Source organism: Nyctereutes procyonoides, unplaced genomic scaffold, assembly GCF_905146905.1.
Source record: "Nyctereutes procyonoides isolate TBG_1078 unplaced genomic scaffold, NYPRO_anot_genome, whole genome shotgun sequence".
In the NCBI taxonomy this organism is placed as follows: domain Eukaryota; kingdom Metazoa; phylum Chordata; class Mammalia; order Carnivora; family Canidae; genus Nyctereutes; species Nyctereutes procyonoides.
In genome coordinates, this window is record NW_026575046.1 from 25,741,630 (window position 1) to 25,764,925 (window position 23,296).

General features: G+C 36.4%; 1 protein-coding gene across 1 annotated transcript in view; it reads left to right on the forward strand.

The window, feature by feature from the left end:
- Positions 1–23,296, forward strand: part of ITGA1 (integrin subunit alpha 1) — a 167,224-nt gene that overhangs the window by 54,750 nt on the left and 89,178 nt on the right. Inside the window, exons 3-6 of the mRNA XM_055324892.1 lie at positions 13,666–13,778; positions 16,185–16,273; positions 16,378–16,489; positions 17,296–17,423. Of these exons, the coding sequence (XP_055180867.1) occupies positions 13,666–13,778; positions 16,185–16,273; positions 16,378–16,489; positions 17,296–17,423 (442 nt within the window). The remainder of the gene's footprint in view (positions 1–13,665; positions 13,779–16,184; positions 16,274–16,377; positions 16,490–17,295; positions 17,424–23,296) is intronic.

The following is a 23,296-nucleotide window of genomic DNA, read 5'->3' on the forward strand; positions in this document are numbered from 1 at the left end:
AACCATATAATAAACTGAAACTCAATGGAGCTCCTAGAAGTCTCAGTCGACTAAGCATCCAACTCTTGATTTAGGCTCAGGTCATGATCTCAGGGTTGTGGGATTGAGCCCTGCGTGGAACACTGAGTTGGGCTCTGCAATGGATATGGAGCCAGCTAGGAATTCGCTCTCCCTCTACTCCTCCCCCCTCCCTCTCTTTAAAAAAGAAAAATTGCTTAAACTGAAACTCACTATGTATTTTTCCTGAAAAGCTAAATTTCTAAGTAAAATATATATATATATATATGAAAGGTTTCTATAATTACTATTAGTCACATAGTTTTAAAGAAAAATATAATAAATAACAACCCTTAAAGACTTAACCTATTTAGAATGAACGTAAGAGAATCAGATGTTTTTAACCTATTTTATGAAAGTCTGGTTTTCATTTTCTAATGTGGACAAACCCTTCAAGCTTCCTCTCTCATCCAGTCCAGTCTCTCTGATTTTAGAAAAATCTGGTATCAGCAGTCCTTAATTATCTAAATGAATCTCAGTAGAGTAATAAAGAGTTTTTCTTTCCCCTCAGGAGCCATAGTACACATATGTGATCTCTTCAGTTTCTTTCTGTCCCTTATTATAAGCCCATACTATTGTGAGTTTCCTGCCCTCTAAATTCTCTAATAATCTTTCAAGATACAATAAGGTGAAGAAATGAGAAAATGAGAAATCAAGTCTTTTTCTTTTAAAGATTTTATGTATTTATTCATGAGAGACACACACAGAGAGAGAGAGAGAGAGAGGTAGAGACACAGGCAGAGGGAAAAGCAGGCTCCATGCAGGGATCACAACGTGGGCTGAAGGCGGCGCTAAACTGCTGAGCCACCTGGGCTACCCAAGAGAAATCAAGTCTTAATGAAGTGCTAATGTCATGATGAATTTCCTTTCCAAAGTCACTTTATCTTTGAAGAAGGTGAATGTGTAGGTGAGAAAATAAAGATAGCCAGACCAACATTTGGAAAGAAACAAAAGTGCACAGAGTAAATAGGAAGAATATGGTTGGAAAAAAAAAAAGTTGCTAATGGTCTGTCTGAATGACCCTACACTGAATTGAACTTTAAGCAGACCATTCAGGATTCTGTACATTTGTGTGAGATAACGTTAATAATAAGATATTAAACTTTTTATGTTAGAGATCGTGCCTTATACATTTTGCTTCACTAACAAAATATAGCCTAGTTGTCCGTGTACAAATGTTTATTGGTGAGTTATTTAGAATTTTTCCTTAGCCGTAACATAAATGTGGGCCAATTGAGTAGATATTTGTTGTGTCTAGCATTATTATGCTGAACTCTATGGGAGATATAAGACAAATACAAAACCTTATAATCTAGTAGAAGGTATTTATGAAATAATTGAAGATAATGCAAACTGGTGCAGCCACTCTGGGAAAAAGTATGGAGGTCCCTCAAAAAGCTAAAAATAGAACTACCCTCCAACCTGGGAATTCCTCTACTAGGTATTTGCCCAAAGGATACAAAAATACTGATTCAAAGGGGCACATGCCCTCCATCTGATGTTTGTAACAGCAACAGTCAATGAGAGCCAAATTATGGAAAGAGCCCGAATGCCCATCTATATATAGAGAGAGAGCCCAAATGTCCATATATATAATGGAATATTACTCAGCCATCAAAAGGAATGAAATCTTGCCATTTGCAACAACATGGGTGGATCTAGAATATATTATGCTAAATGAAATTAGAGAAAGACAAATACCATATGATTTCACTAATATGTGGAATTTAAGAAATGAAACAGATGAACATAAGTGATATTAAAAAAAAGAGAGAGAGAGAGAGAGGCAAACCATAAGAGCCTCTTAGAAACTATACCAAACAATCTGAAGGTTGCTGGAGGGGAGGTGGGCAGGGAATGGGTTAAATGGGTGATGGTATTGAAGAAGGCACTTGTGATGAGTGCAACATTATGTGTCAGTGATGAATCATTGAATTCTACTCCTGAAAATAGTGTTACACTATACATCAACTAAGATTTAAATTAAAACTTGAAATATTAAAAAAAAAGAATAGTGCTAATCAGTATAATATAGACTATAGATTCAGTGAGAGTTAACAGAAAAAGGAATTTATTTTTGGCTCTTGAGCTGAATCTTGAAAGATATTCAATTGGGCAGCCCGGGTGGCTCAGCAGTTTAGCGCCGCCTGCAGCCCAGGATGATCCTGAAGACCCGGGATTGTGTCCCACATCGGGCTTCCTGCATGGAGCCTGCTTCTCCCTCTGCCTGTGTCTCTGCCTCTCTCTCTCTCTCTCTCTCTCTCTCTCTCTCGAATAAATAAATAAATAAAATCTTTAAAAAAATAAAAAATAAAAAGAATGAAAGGTATTTATTAAGAAGAAAAGAATGCCACTCCAGTCTGGAAAGCCACATAAGTAAGGGCATAGATTTGAGAAGTGAGTGTGCTAGTAAGCAAATAGGACTGACACAGGAATGGTATAGTAGAAAACATAATGTCAAACCTTAGAACCAGACAAAGGAGCTCGGACCTAAGTCGAGGGCATTTAGAACCATTATAGGTCGTTTTTATGAACCTTAGTTTAGGAAATTACATAAAGATTGGATTAGAGAGAAAAAAGTACCTGAAAACTGGGGAATCGATAGGTAAACAAGAACAGCCATCTGGTACTTAAGAAATGAGGTCCCAGGCTCGATTAGAGAGAACTTGAATGAAAGAAAAGTGTATCCAAGATAAATTTATTTTTTGAGGTTCTTTTTAAAATTATATATATATATTTTATTGGAGTTCAATTTGCCAACATATAGCATAACACCCAGTGCTCATCCTGCCAAGTGCCCCCCTCAGTGTCCATCACCCAGTCACCCCAACCCCCCACCCACTTCCCTTTCCACTACCGCTTGTTCGTTTCCCAGAGTTAGGTGTCTCTCATGTTTTGTCATCCTCACTGATATTTTCACTCATTTTCTCTCCTTTCTCTTTATTCCCTTTCACTAATTTTTATATTCCCCAAATAAATGAGACCATATGATGTTTCTTTCTCTGATCGACTTATTTCACTCTAATACCCTCCAATTCCACCCACGTCTAAGCATATGGTGGGTATTTGTCATTTCTAATGGCTGAGTAATATTCCATTGTATACAAAGACCACATCTTCTTTATCCATTCATCTTTCGATGGACACCAAGGCTCCTTCCACAGTTTGGCTATTGTCGACATTGCTGCTATAAACATCGGGGTGCAGGTGTTCCGGCGTTTCACTGTATCTGCATATTTGGGGTAAATCCCCAGCAGTGCAATTGCTGGGTCGTAGGGCAGATCTTTTTTTTTTTTTTTTTAATTTATGATAGTCACACAGAGAGAGAGAGAGAGAGAGAGAGAGAGAGGCAGAGACACAGGCAGAGGGAGAAGCAGGCTCCATGCACTCGGAGCCCGACGTGGGATTCGATTCCGGGTCTCCCGGATCGCGCCCTGGGCCAAAGGCAGGTGCTAAACCACTGCGCCACCCAGGGATCCCGGCAGATCTGTTTTTAACTCCAGGATAAATTTAGATGAATCATTAAGGCTTAGTGGAAGTTTGGAAAGGCCAAATGGAGGTGTAGGAGGAGTCAAATACATTTCAAATTTTCTTTCTTTTTTTTTTTTCCATTTCAAAATTTCTACATTGGATTTTTGGAAAATGGGTAGCTATTCAGAGACAAATTTACAGGAAAGGAAAATAAGTTTTACCAGGAAGTTTTTAAGTAAGGTTTTAGACAGCTTGAGTAATGTCTGGATAGTTGGAAACCTGAAATGGAATACAGATAAAAAGGAGAAGTTAATACATTAGTGGAAATGTTTAGAGAGTGAGAACTGGTTTTGGTTTCCACTTGCAACACTGTGCATTGCCCAGAAATTAGCACTAGGCCTTAAACATAAATAATATACATTCAAAGATTATTTGTTGGCTGAACAAATAATCTAGTTTAACTCCCTGTTATCATTAATGAAAAAACAAGTGAGCACACACACATATACACAAGTAATATTAAAAATGGTTCTTATGACTATCATCAAAAACACAAAAGATGTATGTTGGCAAGGATGGAACAAAGGAAACATTTGTTCACTGTTGGTGGGAATGAAAATTGGTGCAGCCACTATGGAAAGTGGAAAGTATAGAGGTTCCTCAGAAAATTAAAAATAGAACCACCATATGATCTAGCATCCCATGTCTGGGTAAATATCCAAAGTAGTGGGAATCAGAATCTTGAAGAGATATCTGCACTCCCATGTTCACTGCAATATTATTCACAATAACCAAGACTTGAAAGCAATCTAAATGTCCACCGATGGATGAACAGATTTTAAAAATGGGTCACACACATACAATCAAATATTATCCAGCCTTAAAAAAAGAAGGAGATCTTGCCATTTGAGACAACATGGATGAACCTGGAGGCCATTTTGCTGCATGAGATAAGCCAGATACAGAACCAATTCTACATGATCTCACTCATATAAGAAATCTAAAATAATCAAAGTCATAGAATGTAGAAAGTAGAGTGATGACTACCATGGGCTGGGGGAAGGGAAAACAAGGAAGTATTAGTCAAAGGCTATAAAGCTTTAGTTATGCAAGTTGAATGAGTACTGGAGATTTACCATACAGCATAGTGCCTGTAGTTAACAATACTGTATTGTATATTTAAAAATTTACTAAAAAAATAGATCTTATGTTAAGTGTTCTTATCATGAAGTAATAATAATGATAATAACTAAAGAGGTTTGGAGGAAACTTGAGAGGCAACAGATAGGTTTATGGCATAGACTGTGGTGATGGTTTTACAGGTGCATGCTTGTCTCCAAACTCATCAAGTTGTATACATTGTGTACAACTTTTAATATCAATCATAATTCAATAAAATATTTTTTGCTTTTTGTAAGTAACTTCCAAAGGGAAATGTTAACTACACAGGACCAGAGCTGAAAATAGAAGTCATGTCTCTCCACTCTGTTACTTTTTTTCTTAATTAGAACTATGTTAAAAAATAAATGCTGATAACTGTCTTTGCAGTTTTCGACTTTACATATTAGTGTACATGTGAAAATTTGTGAGCATTTGAATGCATAAGGATGTCAGATAATTTAATTCCATTTTGACATTCCATATTTATAATGATTTTATATAAAAGGTGTGAAAAGTCAGAACAGCAAAAGCAATGTGGCCAACTGAATTTAAAAGTAAGCAAACTGGGCAGCCCGGGTGGCTCAGCAGTTTAGCGCCGCCTTCAGCCCAGGGCCTGATCCTGGAGACCTGGGATCAAGTCCCACGTCAGGTTCCCTGTGTGGAGCCTGCTTCTCCCTCTGCTATGTCTCTGCCTCTCTCTCTCTCTCTCTCTCTCTCATGAATAAATAAATAAAATCTTTAAAATAAATAAATAAATAAATAAATAAATAAATAAATAAATAAATGTAAGCAAACTACAAAAATCTAAACGTCAAAACCTTTAAAGATGGCATCATAGCAGCATATTGTTCTAAAGAGGTCCAGGCACTTGTAATGTAAAATAAATTTGGACATGTTTGGATGTCCAAACATGTTAAAATAAATAAACATGTTTGGATATTCTGTGTTTATAAAATCAAATAGGATACAGACTTACTTTAAGAAATGGACTACGGAGTAATTGACATATCTGGAGAACATGGATTTTGTTATTCAGTTTTTCTCCAGAGGTGGGCACCTTTATAAATCATATTTGCTACTCAGCTTTTGGAAACTCATCAACCTCAGATTTTTTTAAAAAATCACCCTGACCCATACTACATCTTGGCTGAAGACTGCCTAAAGAAGTACTTGTTGGTCCATTACAAGTGCAATCTGTGCATTTGAAAAGCATTACTTTCATTCTTTGGAAAGAATTAGAAGTTAACAGAAAAGGTGGCCTTATGCCCCCCTTACTTTTCAGAAGTTTACGGTGAAGTGCAACTTACTTTATATCTCTGGCTCAGAAACCACATGTTTTCTCAGGAGTACAACACATTATACCTCTGATTAAGATCAGCCGTTGTTCATTATGGCTAGCATGAGCTGAAATATCCAAGTAATTGCACTGTGGTTCGGAAAAATTCACAAAGAACACAATTAGTTTAGTAATTTTTCTTTGAAGAGAAGAAACTTAAATGTGCTCAGCATTATACAAGCTTTCCAGATTTAGTGGTAATCACCAGTATGGCAAAGTTTCTGCCAAATGGGAAAATATGAGATTCTCAAGGCTTTCCATTCTGCGGCTCCTTTGCCTCATTCTTTTTAATATGTGCATCAACCCTTTTAAAAAAATATTTTTATTTACTTGTTCATGAGAGACACAGAGAGAGAAGCAGAGACACAGGCAGAGGGAGAAGCATGCTTCCCGCAGGGAGCCTGATGTGAGACTCAATCCCAGGACCCTGGGATCACGATCTGAGCCAAAGGCAGACACTCAACCACTCAAGCCACCCAAGCCTCCCAGTGCATCAACCCTTTTAACTGCCGTTTCCCAAGCCAATCTTGGGGGCTTCAGTGACTTCAGTGGGCCTGCCTTTTGTAGGTTTCATGATGCAGATGCCTCCCTAGCTCCCTAGTCAATCCTCCACCCAATATATATATCAAAATATGTTGGCTTCACACCTTTTCCCTAGAGGATCCTGCTTTATGCCAAGTAAGGTTTACTAGCAAACTCATGTGATTGATGCTCTGTTTCCAATGATGTATATTTTAAGTAAAGGCTATTCAAGCTTGGGGTAAAAAGACTTTTCAAAGGTTCTATCATATATTCTGTTACAATCTTAATATAATATTTATTTTCCATTGTGTATAATATCTTTTGAAGTTGAAATTTCCTCCTTACTAAACTTGTCATTTCTTTGGCTCACCTCATTTCCACCCCTATACCTTGCATGACTGAAAGCACTGAAGCTAATGGAGCCACTATAAAACTTCATTCTCCAAGATGACCAAACACTCCATTCATTAAAAAAAAAAAAAAAAAAAAAAGGCTGGTGGGTGTACTTGGCATCTGATAATGACTTTGGCTTGGACATCAAAAAGAGTTAGGTGAAAAGAGTGTTCATGAAGTGATATAAATATGAGAAAACAATCTCTAGAAAAATATCTTTTATAGAGGAAAAAACATAAATATGAAGCAGAGAAGCAACAGACCAGCTACTCTTCAAATAAGTAAAATAATGGTCATAGTGACAAAAATGACTATTATGAATAGCAAACATTTCTCAGGTTAGTAAATTTTATTATGACTGGAGCTTTTTTTCCATGGAAAAGAACAGTATAGAATGAACTTTTAGAATGAGTGAATGAGAATCAGAATTAGCCATTATAGAATGAATGTAGAAAAAAATATTTCTTTCACCTTGATGATCTTGGAGTTCATCAGGTATTTCTCTAGAGATCAGTAATGAGATCTAGAAGGTTCTTTAATCCTCTTAATCTGCACACAAATCATTGCAATAATGCCATTGAAAAAGCCAAAATCTAATAGAAATAAAATGTAATGAGGTAAAGGAAGCTTGCATTACAATTTGAAACAACAATAACCATAGTTCATGACATAATGTGCCTTGGCTCTTCATAGTGACCCTGTGGGTTTAGGTAGATATGATTGTTACCATCCTCATTTTCTAGACAGGAAACTGGGACTCAGAGAATGAACTGCCAAAGGTTTAATACAGCAAGTATGCATCAGGGCCAGGACGTGGAACACCAGCCTTCTGACTTTCAGCCAATTCTGTCCTGTAACAACAAGGATTCTCTGGAAACTTGACCTGTGGAAATGCCTCCTGTGTCACTCAAAGGCATATATATCATTTGGTTTATGCAAAATATTCAGCCTCTAAGATAGAAAAGAAGACTTCACAATTAGGACCTTTTTAGCTAGTCACATGAGTCATGAATTCCCAGGACTGTCTTATTCAGATTCTTAGAGTATTAGATGCAATCATTAATTCATTCACTTAGTAAATACAGAATGCCTATTTTGTTTCTGCCTATTTTGTTATAGGCATTAAGGGTATATGAGTGAACAAAATAGATGAAAACTCCTGCTAATGTGAAGGGTGTATTCTACTGGGAAAGGAGAGAACAAAAAATAAATAAACGTAATAAACAGGTAGGTTATATCAAATGTCAGGATGTGATAAGTTTCTGAGAAAAAAATAGAGCAAGATAATGGGGATTGAGAATGCTGGAGATTCCTGAAATTCCATAAACACTATGCTGATACTTTTCTAGGATCTTGTTATTTTTATGCAACTTGGGAAAAGTGAGACCTACTCAGATTAAGTGATAAATATATGTACTTTCAGAGCTGCAAGCTTGATGTCAAAACAAATAGCTCCTAGGAAAATACACAAAATCATCTTAGAACATATTCCTGCTAACCGATTCTTTACCACTCATCACAACTCTCATGCTCCCTGTCTTGACCCTGGCCTACTAAACTACCACTTTCTGAGCTCTCATACCTCAGGGCTTACTTATCCAGAATACACATTAGGCCATGGTTCCAGTTGCTATTTCAGGTTATTTCCAGTGATCACCATACAGTAGGGGTTTCTATTGCCCTAGAAATCAAATATAAACTACAGAGCCTTTCCTTTAAAGTCTGCTGTGTGCCACTCAACCTTCCTGCTCCAATTTACAGAAGCTCTACACTGTGTTCCCAACACCTGTACCACCTCATCATCCTCATTTTCAGCACTTGCTCTTTTGTTTCCACTTTTTTCCTAGGATATCCACATCTCTCTTCTCTCCTGTTTTAGAATTCACAATAACTTTACTATTAACATGCCATTCAGAACTTACTTTTCATCAATTATGCTAAATTCTCCCCAGTTAGTGGTACATGTTTTCTAAACTAGTAAGTATTCTTCTACACACTTACAATTTGTCTATTTGGATGATGGAACCTTAAAATTGGAAGGATCTTTGGAGGCCTAGCTCACATCTACAGCAGTAACAACCTCCAAAACATCCCTGACCTCATTTTGGACTGAGGGCTGCCTCACTGGCCTATGTATGCCCTTTCAGATTAAATCTTCATTAAATCTCCACAAGCCCACCACTCAACTGCCTCTCTACCTAAATCTCATGAGATGACTATTGATACTATTTTCAAAGAAGGAAGGAAGGAAGTTGAGAAAGGAAAGAGGGGAGGAACAGGGGCAGGCAGAGGGAGGGGCCTTAGATGAAAACTTTATCCTCCCTTCTTGTTTCAGTTAGCTCTTGATGTATAGCAAATCATCTCAAAACCTAGTGAGTCAAAACAGTATTTTTTATTATTTCTCAAGATTTTGAGGGTTGCATTGGTGTTCCCCTGCTACATGGGGAACTGCACGAATACTCATCTGGTACCTCACTTGAGGGTGGAGGGTCTAAGATAGTTTAACTCATATGCCTGGCAGTTCATGCAGTTGGCTCAGGCATTGCTTCTCCTCCATGTGGCCTCTCGTCTTCCATCAGGCTAGACTGGGCTTCATCACAGCATGTGATCTCAGATTTCCAAAAAGGATGAAATGGAATCTGTAATGCTTTTTTTTTTAATTTTTGAAGCATAGTTGACATACAATGTTACATTAGCTCCAGGTGTACAGTGTATTGATTTGACAATTCTACACATTACTCAAGCCTCAGGAGTCACAGTGCCATTTCTGCTGCCTTCTATTTATCAATTAAGTCCCAGTTTCAACAGGAGGAAAAACAGATTTTGCCTTGGTGAAGGACATTGAAGGACAAGTTCACATTACAAAGAATGCAAAAAATTCCAAAGCATCTACTACAGTTTCAAACCTCTGTATACTGGGCCATCCAGATTCCTGCCAGGGAATCAGTGGCCTTTCCTCATGTCTAAGGCAAATTTGTCCTTCTGGATCCATCCCGTCTATCAGCTCATGGGTTCTACTCTTTCTTCTGTATAATATTAGCCTTTCTCTTGTTACTAGTTCTTTCTTAACATCATTTATCCAATACAGATGCTTTCCATAATAAATTTAAACTTACCTCAAACCGTTAATGGTTTGCCTGAAAAAAAACAAAAGGCCCACACACAATGCCATGGCCCATCTCCTTCATTCTTAGCCAAATATATATATATATATTACTACCTTTCTGTAAACTATCTTAACTATAATATCTATAAGTATGTATGTATGTATGTATGTATGTATTTATTGAAGTTCGATTTGCAAACATACAGTATGCAGTGCTCATCCTGTCAAGTGCCCTTCTCAGTGCCCGTCACCCAGTTACCCCATCCCCCTGCCTGCCTCCCAAACTTCTTGAAGTCTGCTCATGGCTCCCATTTTTTTATATTCTTCCCTCTTTGGCTTTTGAGATATTACTGTTTCCTGATTCTGTCTCCTTCTTTGGACACTCCTACCAGTTTTCTTCCTTTGCTCATTAAAATCTTAAGTGTTACTTTTTCCTTCAGCTCTCTTCTTACTTTGTACCTTCTTCAGGCAGTAGTATTTACTCTCAGGGCCTTAGCCAAGCTTGAAGCATGCTCATATATATTCCACATGATTTCTGAGATGATCAGCAGCAAGGCTGAGCCCAGAGGCCTACAGAAGTAACCCATTATCAGTGCACTCTATTGGCCTTTCTTCTATCCTTCTATCACTTTTCCCACCTCCACATTTGTGCGTGCTTGAAATTGCCTCCCCCAAATCTACCTGCAACCAAAGTTCTTGTCTAGGGTTCGGGGAAACCCAAACTAAGACAGCTTATATTCTATTTGTAGAATTGGTTATCCCTTCCTCTCCACTTCCTAAATTCAGATCCTCCTCTCTCATCTAGGTCTAGAAACTCTTACCTTCACTCTCTGAGTCTAATTTGCCCCTTTCCCCAATTTATTCATGACACTGCAAGAAAATAAGTTTCATAAAGCATTTGATCATATCACATCCCTCTTTAAAAGCATTGGTGGTTCTTGACTCTCCCCTCCCTAAAAATCTGAAATTCTTATACTGGACTATAGGAAAATTCATAATCTGGACCCTGTTTAGCTTGACAGGCTCAATTTCTACTCCAGCTACCCTGAGCTACTTGAACTTATTAAAAGAGTGGTTTCTTCTTGCTTCTTAGACCTTGGTGAAGTTGCACCAAGTTCTGACCTGTTCGGTATTATAATAGTCCTCTTATAATTCTGCTTCCCCCCTAAGTTTTAAGCCACCTAAAAAAAATTGTGGTTTATTCATTTCATATTTCCAGGGCCTGCTGTACATGCTGGGCTTGTAGAATGTTCTTACTAAATATTAATCAATCTATCCAGCCTCCACTTAAATACTTTCCATAGTAGTATGCTCACTACCTTTCTGTAAACTATCTTAACTATAGAACCAATTTAATCAATCACAGTACAAAATTCTTCGAAAACATCAAGGAAAGAACAATAACCATAACTTCCTTAATATAATTTGTTTTTTGATGAACTCTCATTTAATCTAAGTTTTGCATAGATATACTGGTTCTGTTTTACGAATGAAGAAACTAAGGCAGAGGGTAAGTAACTTGTCCTAAATCATACGACTAAGTAAGTGACAAAACCGTGATTTGAATGCATGAAGTCTGGCTCCAAAGTTCATGCTATAATTGATGGAAAGAATTAAATTACTTAGTATATGAAAAGCACTCAGAACAGTATATGGCATAAGGTATAGATTTAATAAGTGCCAGCTATTATTGTCATTGCCATTATGATGAGTACATTCAATATAATTTGGTATCGTTCACTTTGAATTGTCATAGGTTTTCACTAAATGAGGGAGATTTTTATTTGAATTAGATCATAAATAATTTTTAATACCACATCCAATCGTATTAACTATTGTTTTTTATGACTGCAATATTCTATAGAATGGCCCTGCAATAATTAATTAGTTCTTGCTGTTGACTATATTTCTTTTAATTTTTCATATTATATATAACACTATGGGCATTATTTTTATGCATTAAGCTTTTTCCCTTAATTTAGGCCATTTTTTAGGATGGATTTCCAGAAATAAGAGTTATGTATTAAAAAGTCTAAACATTTTTATGGTTATTTATGCATATCAAAAATGGCTTTACAAAGGCATTATGTCATAGCTATGTTTTAGGGAGTCCATTCAATAATTCAATATTTGCAATTGTTATAAAACCTTCACATTAATACTAGCTTTACCCAAAGAATTTACACAAAATAAATCCCATCCCTTTTCAATATGACAGACTTTCAAATATTTAGATTTTTAAAATTTTCTTTCTTTTTTAAATATTTTACTTAAATACAATTTTAGATTTTTTTAAAATATATGCCTTCAACACTTTCACTCCAATGGAACCTCTCAGCGTCATTCAGATTTTTTTCTTTTTCTAAACATCCCCAACTTTCCCTCAAGCATCTCTGGTCTGACAAAAGTATCAGGTGCTTAACCATCTGAGTCATAATTCCTAAATACATTCCGTTGTGCCTATGTCCCTCTTAATTTGGAGATTACAGACATGGTCTGTAGTGCAGAGCACACAGGGTCACTTTCCTTGACCAGGGCATCTCTTTCCAGCAGTGCAGCCTAAGGACACATTAGCATTTTATATACTAAAAAACACTGTTGGCTCATGTTTACTTGCTATCAGCAAATCCCCCATGTCCTTTTTTACATAAACTCCTATTAAGTCAGGTTGCCCACATCCTGATGTCGGTAATAGTATTCAAATAGAAGGTTTTTTTTACATAGTTCCATATTAAATTTTAGCTGGTTTATTAAGTTTCTTGTTCCACAATGTTGAGATACTTCTGATTTCCCAAATATATTGATTAATTTGATGCATTCCTTTATGCTTTCTGCGTCTTCACAAAAGTCATAAACAAAGATATAGGCTAAGACAATCCCAATAAGTACAGTCTTATGGTACGAAATTCAAGTCCTTTGGTTGACAGTAATCAGCATCTTTGTATATAAGTTTTCAGCCAGCAGTAAATCAGTAGCTGTGAATCCACCCAAATGCCTTAACACTCAACCACATTCATCCACCTTATTCTCAAAGATATCACAGGGGACCTTGTTAAATGGCTTCCTAGGACTAAAATAAGTCATGACTATATTTTTCACTAATTATTATTAAACTCATTCTATAATTCTGTCTAAAAAGACATTAAGTGATTTTAACCTGGGTCTCATGACTATCCCTATTTTCTAAGTACTTACAAACTAGTCTATACTAAGATTAAATCTTATGATAATAAAATGTTTATGTTTGCTAACTTCTCTATGCAATTATCAGTTCCTCATAGAAAAAATCATTTATACTTCCATGTGTTTTGTAAACTAACACAGCAGCAGGCTTAACCAATAATTATTATTTCAGCCTCCAAGTAAAAGATATAATAAAGAAATGTTTAATACAATAAATAAAATATTCTGAAATCGCTCCTCTATATAGTTTATGGATCTTTAATGCACATCAATCTGCGATTTGAAGATACTCAGCTTATTTTGAATAACATTCCATTACTAACAGAGGGACTATCTGATTATGTCTACTGTTATTGCCTTAGAACTAGTCATAAAATAACTAAAATAAAATGTTTCCTTTTCTTCAAAGGTGTTAATTGAGTTATTTAACTTCCAGGGTGCTAATTGGTTCCCCTTTAGTTGGTCAACCCAAGAACAAAACTGGAGATGTCTATAAGTGTCCAGTTGGGAGAGGCAAACCATTACCTTGCATAAAGTTGGATCTACCAGGTATGTAAAATCAAAATGTTAAAGTCTAATCCTAAATTATACCCAGTATTCTCATTAAAAATAAATCTTAACTCAAAAAATATTACAAGAATCTATAAACATTCTTCAGTTCTTACCATCCATGTTCACATAAAATAACATTTTGATTCTGTCTGCCCTTTATTTGCTTCAGAATTCAGGATAAAATATCCATAGATTTAGAAATAAAAAGCCTTTCCAAATAACCCCACCCATTACATTGCCTCCACAAAATTAAACTGTTTATTTTTTTAAAGAATTTACCACAGGAATTGTAATACATGAATTCTTTTAAAGAGAATAGCACAAGGTAAACTTGGATAGAAATGAATGTGTTTGATAGAAATATCACTGATATTAGAACATGACTAGAAAATTCCTACTAGAACTATCCAAGAATTAGAATCCTATCAGTCTTCTATACAGTGTTAAATACCATTAGATTAACATATACTTTATAGGTTTATTTCAAATGTATTTTTCAGTTCTCTGTTTTTCAATTTCCTATTTGTTTATTATGAACATTTTTCCTTTATGTTTATGAGCATAGTTACAACAGCTGCTTTAATATCCTTGCCTGATAATTACAACATCTGGAGTATCTCAGCATCACTTTCCATTTATTACCTTTCTCTTGAGGTTGAGTCACATTTTCCTGTTTTATCTTGTGTTTAGTAATTTTGGATTGTATCCTGGATTATACTTTTGAGTTATAAGCATGAAGATTCTAGATCTTTTATGTGTCTTTGAATAGTCTTAACTTTTTGTTTTAGGAGACAGTTTACTTGGCTGAACTCAATTTCCAAACTTCAGTAGGAAGCAGTTAAAATCTCTATTCAGTTCTTCTGGTTGTAGCTGAGCTGTTTGAAGTTAGTCTGCACATATACAGTTCAAGTCCTTCAGATATTTGGACAGAATATACATGTATATGTTAGAGCTCTCTTTTTGTGGCTCTACTTTCCAAGATACACCCCCTCACTTTGTAGATGCTATCATTACCCCAATTTCTATCCTTTGTTTCTTTAGAACAGTTAAGACTGAGTTTTATTTCAAATGTAGCCACTGATGAAGGCCCTCCCTTGGGAGAAAACAAACATGTAAACAGGAAATTCACCCAATACTAATCTCCTCTTACAAGTACAGACTCCCTCCCCCCCCACCCCAGTTTCTGTTTTTGGTTGCTTTCTAGGGTCTTCAGATGGTTGTTTCATTTTTTTCTCCTTTTCCGAGAGTTATAGTTGTTATTTGCAAAAGACTTGCTCTGATAGGAGCTACTCTTTCATTATTGGAAACTTTAATAGCATTTTAACATTAGCAAGGATATTTTAACTATACCAACAACAGTGAAGTTTCTTCTGCTATAGTCCCTAATATCCCAAGAATCCTCATTCTGGGTCAACCCTAGTACAAAAAATCTAATCCAGATTATTCAAGACCAGTGTAGATAATAGCCCAGTTCCAGGTGCTTTCAAGGAAAACCAGACTAAATTCTGGGACCAAGACCATTGCTCAAACTAGGAAGGCAGCGTGACCATTCAGGAATCCCTGCTTCCATTCCCCACTTTAAGCTATAGATGGTCTTAAGGTAGGAAAAACTTCTGGGCATGAACAGTGAGATAAATCTTCTTTGAACCTGAGATTTCCCACTTTCAAATATTTTATCACTCTGCTAAGCAGAGTTTAGAAGATTTGGATTTTTCCTGTCCAATATTTTTTTGCTCTTTCCAATATAAATAACTAGAACTTCTTGCCAATTTTGCCAGGTTGGCATGCTTCAAGACCCAGTGTTCCTACCTGGAATATCAAATGGTGTCCCTTCATTGTATTTCTTTTATCCAGACTTCCTGACCACTGCTCAATCTTCCTCCAGTTTTCTTTGCTAGTCTCATGATGTCCTCATGATGGTGAAAATAATGGTCAAAAACGTATATTTGAGAAGGTTTTTTTTTCCTGCTCTACTGCTCATTTTCCCTCCTATCAGAAATCATCTTTTATCATTGGTCACTTATAATATATAGATATAACATGCAAGGTAGGTGTGTAAGTTTACATTATACCTATAATAATGTGGGAGTAAATGTTTTGTTTTAATTAGAAAATATGTGTGAAAGGCTATCCCACATTCTCTCATTGCCCCAATAGTTCTGCATTCTTTTACAGTTCAGCAAAACTATTTGAGACAGTTATCCAGACAAAGTTTCTGGGACATAAGCCAAGTTTTCAGCCTTAGCTTATTCATTATATCCTTTAATAATACTTTGAAGACAATTTAGTTGAATCAGAGGAAGAATGTGCCATGATATGAGCAAAGCAAATAGAATGTCTTAATGAGAAGACACTTAATTTTACTTCATTTTCCACCCTTATAAAGTTTTGTTCTATTTTTAGTTAATACATCAATTCCCAATGTCACGGAAGTAAAGGAGAACATGACATTTGGATCAACTTTAGTCACCAACCCAAATGGAGGGTTTCTGGTAAGAAAGCAAAGAGTTGGTTAATGAACCAGGAATGCTATCATTATGTCTTTATAAAATCTGTTCTATAATTTTTAATCTTATGGTTTTTAATTTTTTAAAAGGCATGTGGCCCCTTATATGCATATAGATGTGGACATTTGCATTACACAACTGGAATCTGTTCTGATGTCAGCCCCACATTTCAAGTCGTGAACTCCATTGCTCCTGTACGAGGTACACATTTTATGCAATGTTCTTACATGTTTGAAAAGTGTAAGCAATGAATGAGACATATGTATACACAGGAGCATACCAAAAAGCTTGAAGTATTGTGTCAGCTACCAGCATTACCAATTTAGGTAAATGTTTGCTTTGGCAATATATAACCAAACTGCACTGCTATTTTTGGAGTTGATATTAGTGTAAATAACCTTTAACAGAGTCTTGTTTAAACATCATCGCTAAAGCTGTCACATTGTTTTTATTTAAAGAGTGAGTCTCGGGATCCCTGGGTGGCGCAGCGGTTTGGCGCCTGCCTTTGGCCCCGGGCGCGATTCTGGAGACCCGGGATCGAATCCCACGTCGGGCTCCCGGTGCATGGAGCCTGCTTCTCCCTCTGCCTGTGTCTCTGACTCTCTCTCTCTGTGTGTGACTATCATAAATAAATAAAAATTAAAAAAAAATAGTGAGTCTCTTTGAAGAAAGTAATCTAATTTGAAATACATATAGAATGAGAATAGTTACATAAAATTCATATTGAGAAAATTTCCAAAGATAACTCATACAATGTTGATTAAAATTAAGTAGAGATGAGTTTTACTTGATAAGAATTTCAAACCAATTGCTATGGAATGCAATAGTATTTATCACCTTTATTTTTCTAAAACTGTTTTCTGATTATAAAAGCAATGTGTCCACTATGTGGACTATCAGTTTATCTTTTAAAACGAGCTTATTTCAGCCATGAAGACACTTCATACACCTTCATACTGTCTAAAAAGATAAATTCAAATGTGCGCAATTGACTCCTTTTATTATAGAATGCAGTACCCAGCTGGACATAGTCATAGTGCTGGATGGCTCCAACAGTATTTACCCTTGGGAAAGTGTTACAGCTTTTTTAAATGACCTTCTTGAAAGAATGGATATTGGTCCCAAACAGACACAGGTATGTGACTAAGCATTTTGATTTCTGTTGTTCTAAAGATAAAAATGCATAGATTTTTAATAATAAAAATATTCTGAAAATAAGCTAACCAATAAAGCTAATATTCAGGATGAATGTTATATTCTATATCCCTGCTTTTCTCCTGATGAAAAAGACATTACTGGAAGATCCTGTTATTTTCTAAATAGAAAATATTATGAAAGCTGCCATTTCTAATGCTCTTGGAAAATATCCCCTACAAATCTCTGTAAAATCATAATTGATTCTTATAAGGTAACTGTAGCCACCTCTGATAATATCAGATAAGGGTTTCAGAATCTGTGGAAACTAATCTCACAACCCAAAGAACACCTAACATTACAATCTCCTTTCTCATATTATACAGAGTAAATTTGTGAGTGACCACAAAATATCACTTAAAATCCATTTTTTTCACATATTTAAGAATTTCTTTTTCTTAATGAGGTTTCACTTCATTTAATGGCAATAAAGGCGATGTGTTTAGAAATAGGTACTCATGCGGAGAAATTTCTAAAAAAACAACTATTCGACTTAACTGTAGCTAAAACATGGGGCATGTGCTCAACCTGTTCTGCTGCAATTTTGATGTTTCTATCCACTAGAACTGTAATTAATCTTCTATTTCTATAGTGAAAGTCCTAATAGAGGAGCTATTCTCCCAGCCACCAGCAGAACTCTAGCCTGCGGGGTGGGATATATGGAGTCCTAGGTCTTTCTTAAAAGGGACAATTACTCTATTCAGAGGAATGGGCTCAACCCTTAGTGTGCAGATGCTCTAGCAAATGCGAGGGAAATGAACATGCGCTGAGGCAGAAGAGTCAGGTCACATTTACTCAGTTCCAGGACCCCATTCCACAGAGGAGAAAATTTCAGAATGCAACCCTGCACACAGTCATTTGTGATATCTGCTGATTTCACTGGAGACAATCTTCTTCGTAGGGAGAAGCTCCCTAAATAGCTGAATTTTTCTGTCACATTTTGCCTGTATAATTCATTGTGGAATTTAGTCATACTCCTTAATTCATTTACTCAAATATTTTTCCTGAGGGTTTACAGTGTACCAGGCTCTGTGCTAGGGCTGGGATAATTGTAGACAATATGACAGACACCGCCACTGCCCTCATAGGGCTTCTGATAATGGGATGTTTCTCCAAAAGTAGCTCACAGAATTTCTTTTTCCAAATCCTTGAGGTGCTTGTGCGATGCAGATTTTCAGAATCAGAGTCTCTCAAGGTAGAGCTATAGAGCCTACATTTTAAGTAAGCAAGCTACACGATTCTTAAACATGGTAAAGTTTCAGAAACACAGGACTAATGCATTATTATATAATGATGTGTATGTGTGTCTGCTGCATCTGTAGATACAGACTTTGTATCACCTTTTTAATCCTTTTTAGTAGCCAGCCAGTCAGAGCTTTGCCATGACATAGTGGGCCCTTAATAAGACTCTGTGGAATAAATGTGTATGTCATAATTGATGCTTTTTAAAATCTTTCTCTGATAGGTGGACACTTAATGAGACACTATTTCTACAACTGGCATTTTAATATTCTTTTAAGTATATTACTTTATCCTCTGGGCTTTAGTGTTTATACTTTAGTATTTTCTAATCTTTTTCTATTTTGGCTTAAGTTGTATTCATGACTATTTTGTAAGTAATTCTCTAAATGAAATGGATCGGAAATGACATATTTACTAAACCATCAATTTTGCTAAACTGTATTTAACAGGGTTTTAAATGTAACGCATTTAAACTCCCTTTAAAATTTGACCTTCTTTGGATTCAGAAAGGAAATTTATTCATAGAAATTTTGGAAAAATACTTCCTCTTCAAAGAAAATGTGTATCGTTGTCTTTCATGTGGTCTTACAGTAATTCTCTCCAAAAACATAAACAATTTATTTTAACAACCATTTTTTTCCCTGACTGGTTATAACATAATTTAAATAAGTTTGGTTTTTTTGTCTTTTTCTTTTTGCTTGTTTTCAATTAGAGCACCCAGTTCTGCCCTAAGATTGGCAGAATTTCCTTCTGGAATTTTTTTCTCCCAAGTATTTATCCTTGCTGCCTTCATTCCTGAAAGGGGGATATATAAACATAAATTGTGAGAGAGACTACAGATAGGAAGCTAAGAGCTGGATGGGGAACTCTTAGAGTCCTCAACCACATCAAGGGCATAAAGATATTAAGAATGGAGTTGAGGATTTATGAAGATTTCTCTGTAAAAAGAGCCTAGTGAGAAAGGCTTCAGTGGGATCATACAGTGAGCTTGGTGTGTCCACTGAAGTTGGGACACACAGTTGACTAGAGTCTGACTCCTGCCCGAAATACCTAACCGGCGAGATAACAGCTAACCAGCTCCTGACAGGCAATCAGATGAGAGGAAGCCACAGTCGAATTGGCCTGCAGGCCCAGGGTCAGTCGTCAGTACAAAGAATGTGTATGTTTATGAACTATCACGGAATCATGCTAGGTCCTGTCCATGGACTTCCCTGAAGGTGAGCAGAGAAAATCAGAAGACATCCCTGATATCCAGGGACAGCAATAGTGAAATGTATTCACCCAGACAAGGTTGCAGGTAAAGGGACATCTGCAGAGAACCCACAAGAAGGCTGTTAGCACTGGATCCATCTCAAGATAGCACCAGTCAAGTAAGAATTCCTGTATCCTTTATTCATCCTCCCTCCCCCTGTCCCTGTGGAGGTCAGAAACTACAGTTAACAAGCAAGGGAAGATAAGAAGATAAGTAAAGAAACAAAGAAATAAACAACTAGTTGTTCCCCTTTCTCAACTGCATGCTTCTCACCCACTGTAAGCCTTACTTAGTAAGGGAAGGAGAGAAGATTCAACTGTAAATCAACTTTGATATTTTGTCTTCTTGATTTTGTTTTAATTTAAGTTGAACCCCATGAAATTGTTGCTGTATGATAATTTTGTTGACCTACAAATACAGCAGTTTCTGTGGTACAACCTAAATTCAAATACATTTGACCCTAGGACAATGTGAAGGTTAGAGACAATTACTTTCTGAAGAGTTAAAAATCTGCATATAACTTTTGATTCCCTGAGAACTTAACTACTCATAGCCTGCTGTTGACTGGAAGCCCTTCCAATAACATAAGCAGTGGATTATCATATATTGTATATGTTATACATGTTATATACGTATTCTTACAATAAAGTGATCTAGAAAAAAGAAAAGGTTATTAGTAAAATCATAAGCAAGAGAAAACACATCTGTATACTACATTGTATTTACCAAAAAAAAAAAAAGTCATGTTATCTGTGGACTGACCCACACAGTTCAAATTTGTGTTGCCTAAAGGTCAATTTTATAGGTCTCTCTTTTTTTTAACAGATCTTTCAAAACAAAGAATAAGACCTTTATCTTTCTATCCAAGGGGAATGGAAAAACTTCACCCTAAATAAGTTTTAAAGAGATCATTGGGCCCCCCAAAAATTACATTATGACTATACCTCATGAGTTCTTGTTTACTATATTAATTACAGTTATACACCTAGTAACAACAAGTAAAAATCGAATATGATGGCCTATTCTCTGCAGTCGTAGATTTGTCATTCAGTAACTGCACGTATTGGAAGATAGTTGCAAAGATGTAAGAGTAACTATCAACACAACAAAGAAAAAACCTTCGAAAGAAAGGAAGGGGGGAAGGAAGGAAAACAAAAAAGCTTGCATTAAGAATGAACTTTGGATGAGCACAGAATGATGTATAGAAATGTTGAATCACACCATATTATACATCTGAAACTAATATAATACTGTATGTTAATTAAATGGAACTAAAATTTAAAAAACTTTAAAAAAATAAGTTTTCTGTATGACAATTAGTATACATTAAGAGAATGCAACACAATTACAAAAAGATCAACTCCAAATAGTTATTCAAAATTTCTTCCATGTTCCTGTGTGGTCCCATTAAGACTTTTGAAAACATAGTGAAAGAATTTTTGTAAACCAGTTTTTTTACCCAAGACAGAGTAAAGGCTGTAAAATTGCCTTTTAAAAAAACCACCTATAAAAACAAACCTGAAACACTCTGAGCTTGCCATAAAAGATATGATGGTATAAACATTATGGAGGTCTTATTGATCCTCAATACCTAAACATAACATTGCTTTTAATAATAAATGAGAATGATATAAATATGCCAAATACGAGTGCATTACCCTAAATAAAACCAGTAAATTGTGAGGCTTGATATAAAAGTGAAATATACTAATGGAACAATGTCTAGATTGTTGCTATCAAGAGTGTAGAATAACATTAAACCAGCCAAAATGAAAGAGAGAAATTAATTAAATTTTAGGAATATTATTTATCTTTCTTTTTACTGCACATTTTATGGTTATTTCCCTAGAAGCCTTAAATATTAGGCCTGATTCATTGTTTTGAAGTCTGAAAAGAAGCCTGACTGCACCTTGCAGCCATATCCTTGTCAATCAGGCTATAGTTTCTGACAGTGGTGCTGTGAATGAGGTGAATCTTCTCTATCAATAGCTACCCGTTCTCCATTTTCCCCCCTTCCTCCATCCATAACTCACCTGAGTTATCCTTCCAAGGTAAAGTTCAGACTATAGCATTTCCCTGGATAAAAGAAATCTCCTATCTTTGCCTGCTGAATAAGATCCAAGCTCTCCAAGGGACTATGTGGCATTTGTCACCTGGCACCAGTCATTCCCACTGCCTCCTGCCTCCCTGGTGCCCTAGCCTCCCCTGGCCTTCCCTGAACGCATCATCTGTGTCTGCATGAGCCCCCCTGCCCAGAGTGCCCTTCTCTACCCCAGGCCCTAGGTGCTAGGTATACTTCATAGACTTACCTCCAATGTCACTTGCTCTGGCACTTTCCATGATCTTTCCACCCCTGCTTCCCATGAACAGTTCTTTCCCTTCCCATGTTTCCATACCTTTTGCTCACCCTTCACTTATTGCTCTCATCATTGGTAGCACTACTTTTTGTATCACGTATCTGCCTCTCCTGGCAGACTACGAACTCTACTTTGACAGCATTGTACCTTAATCCTTTTATTTATGGGATACAATTTAGAGTTTTATGTCTTTCCAACCACAGAGGAGATGAATTATTTGGTTTGGAAAAATGTCATTACTGGGATTTTTCTCCTTGTGTTAAAAATCATTGTTGTGGGGCACCTGGGTGGCTCAGTGGTTGAGTGTCTGCCTTTGGCTCAGGTTGTGATCCTGGGGTCCTGGGATCGAATCCTGCATTGGGTTCTCTGCAGCAGACCTGCTTCTCCTTCTGCCTATTGTCTCTGTCTCTCTCTCTCTCTCTCTCTCTCTCTCTGTGTCTCTCATGAATAAATTCAAAAAAATAAAATCTTTAAAAAAATCATTGTTGTAATAACCTCCTTCTTTCACTCTACTTCATGAAATCATTGACTTAGAAGTATGTGTTTGTGGTACTCCCCCGAGACATCCCCTTCACATTAGGTTTCAGGCTTTGCAGGTGTTCCCTCCCTGGCTCCATTCACCTCTCTTCTTGATTTTTCCCATAGTCTTCTCTCTCCTGAGAACTTTACTTTCACTCTCCTATCCTTGCGTTTTTGAATTTGGATCAGCTTCATTGCAGGAGTATCTAAGAGGGAAGTTAAATATATCCCTTTCCCGGGACCTATATTTATCATCATTTACCTTTATATTTCTGAGGACTCATTTCATCTGAGAGCCAGGCTCATCTATGTCCCTCTCCATAGTGACAAAAGGTTAAGCCTGGTTTCAGCTAACATTGCATCAGAATGACCCATGCTGACAGTTCAATTGGACTGCAATCTATATTATTACCACATTCATATTCTGACTTCTAATTACATTAG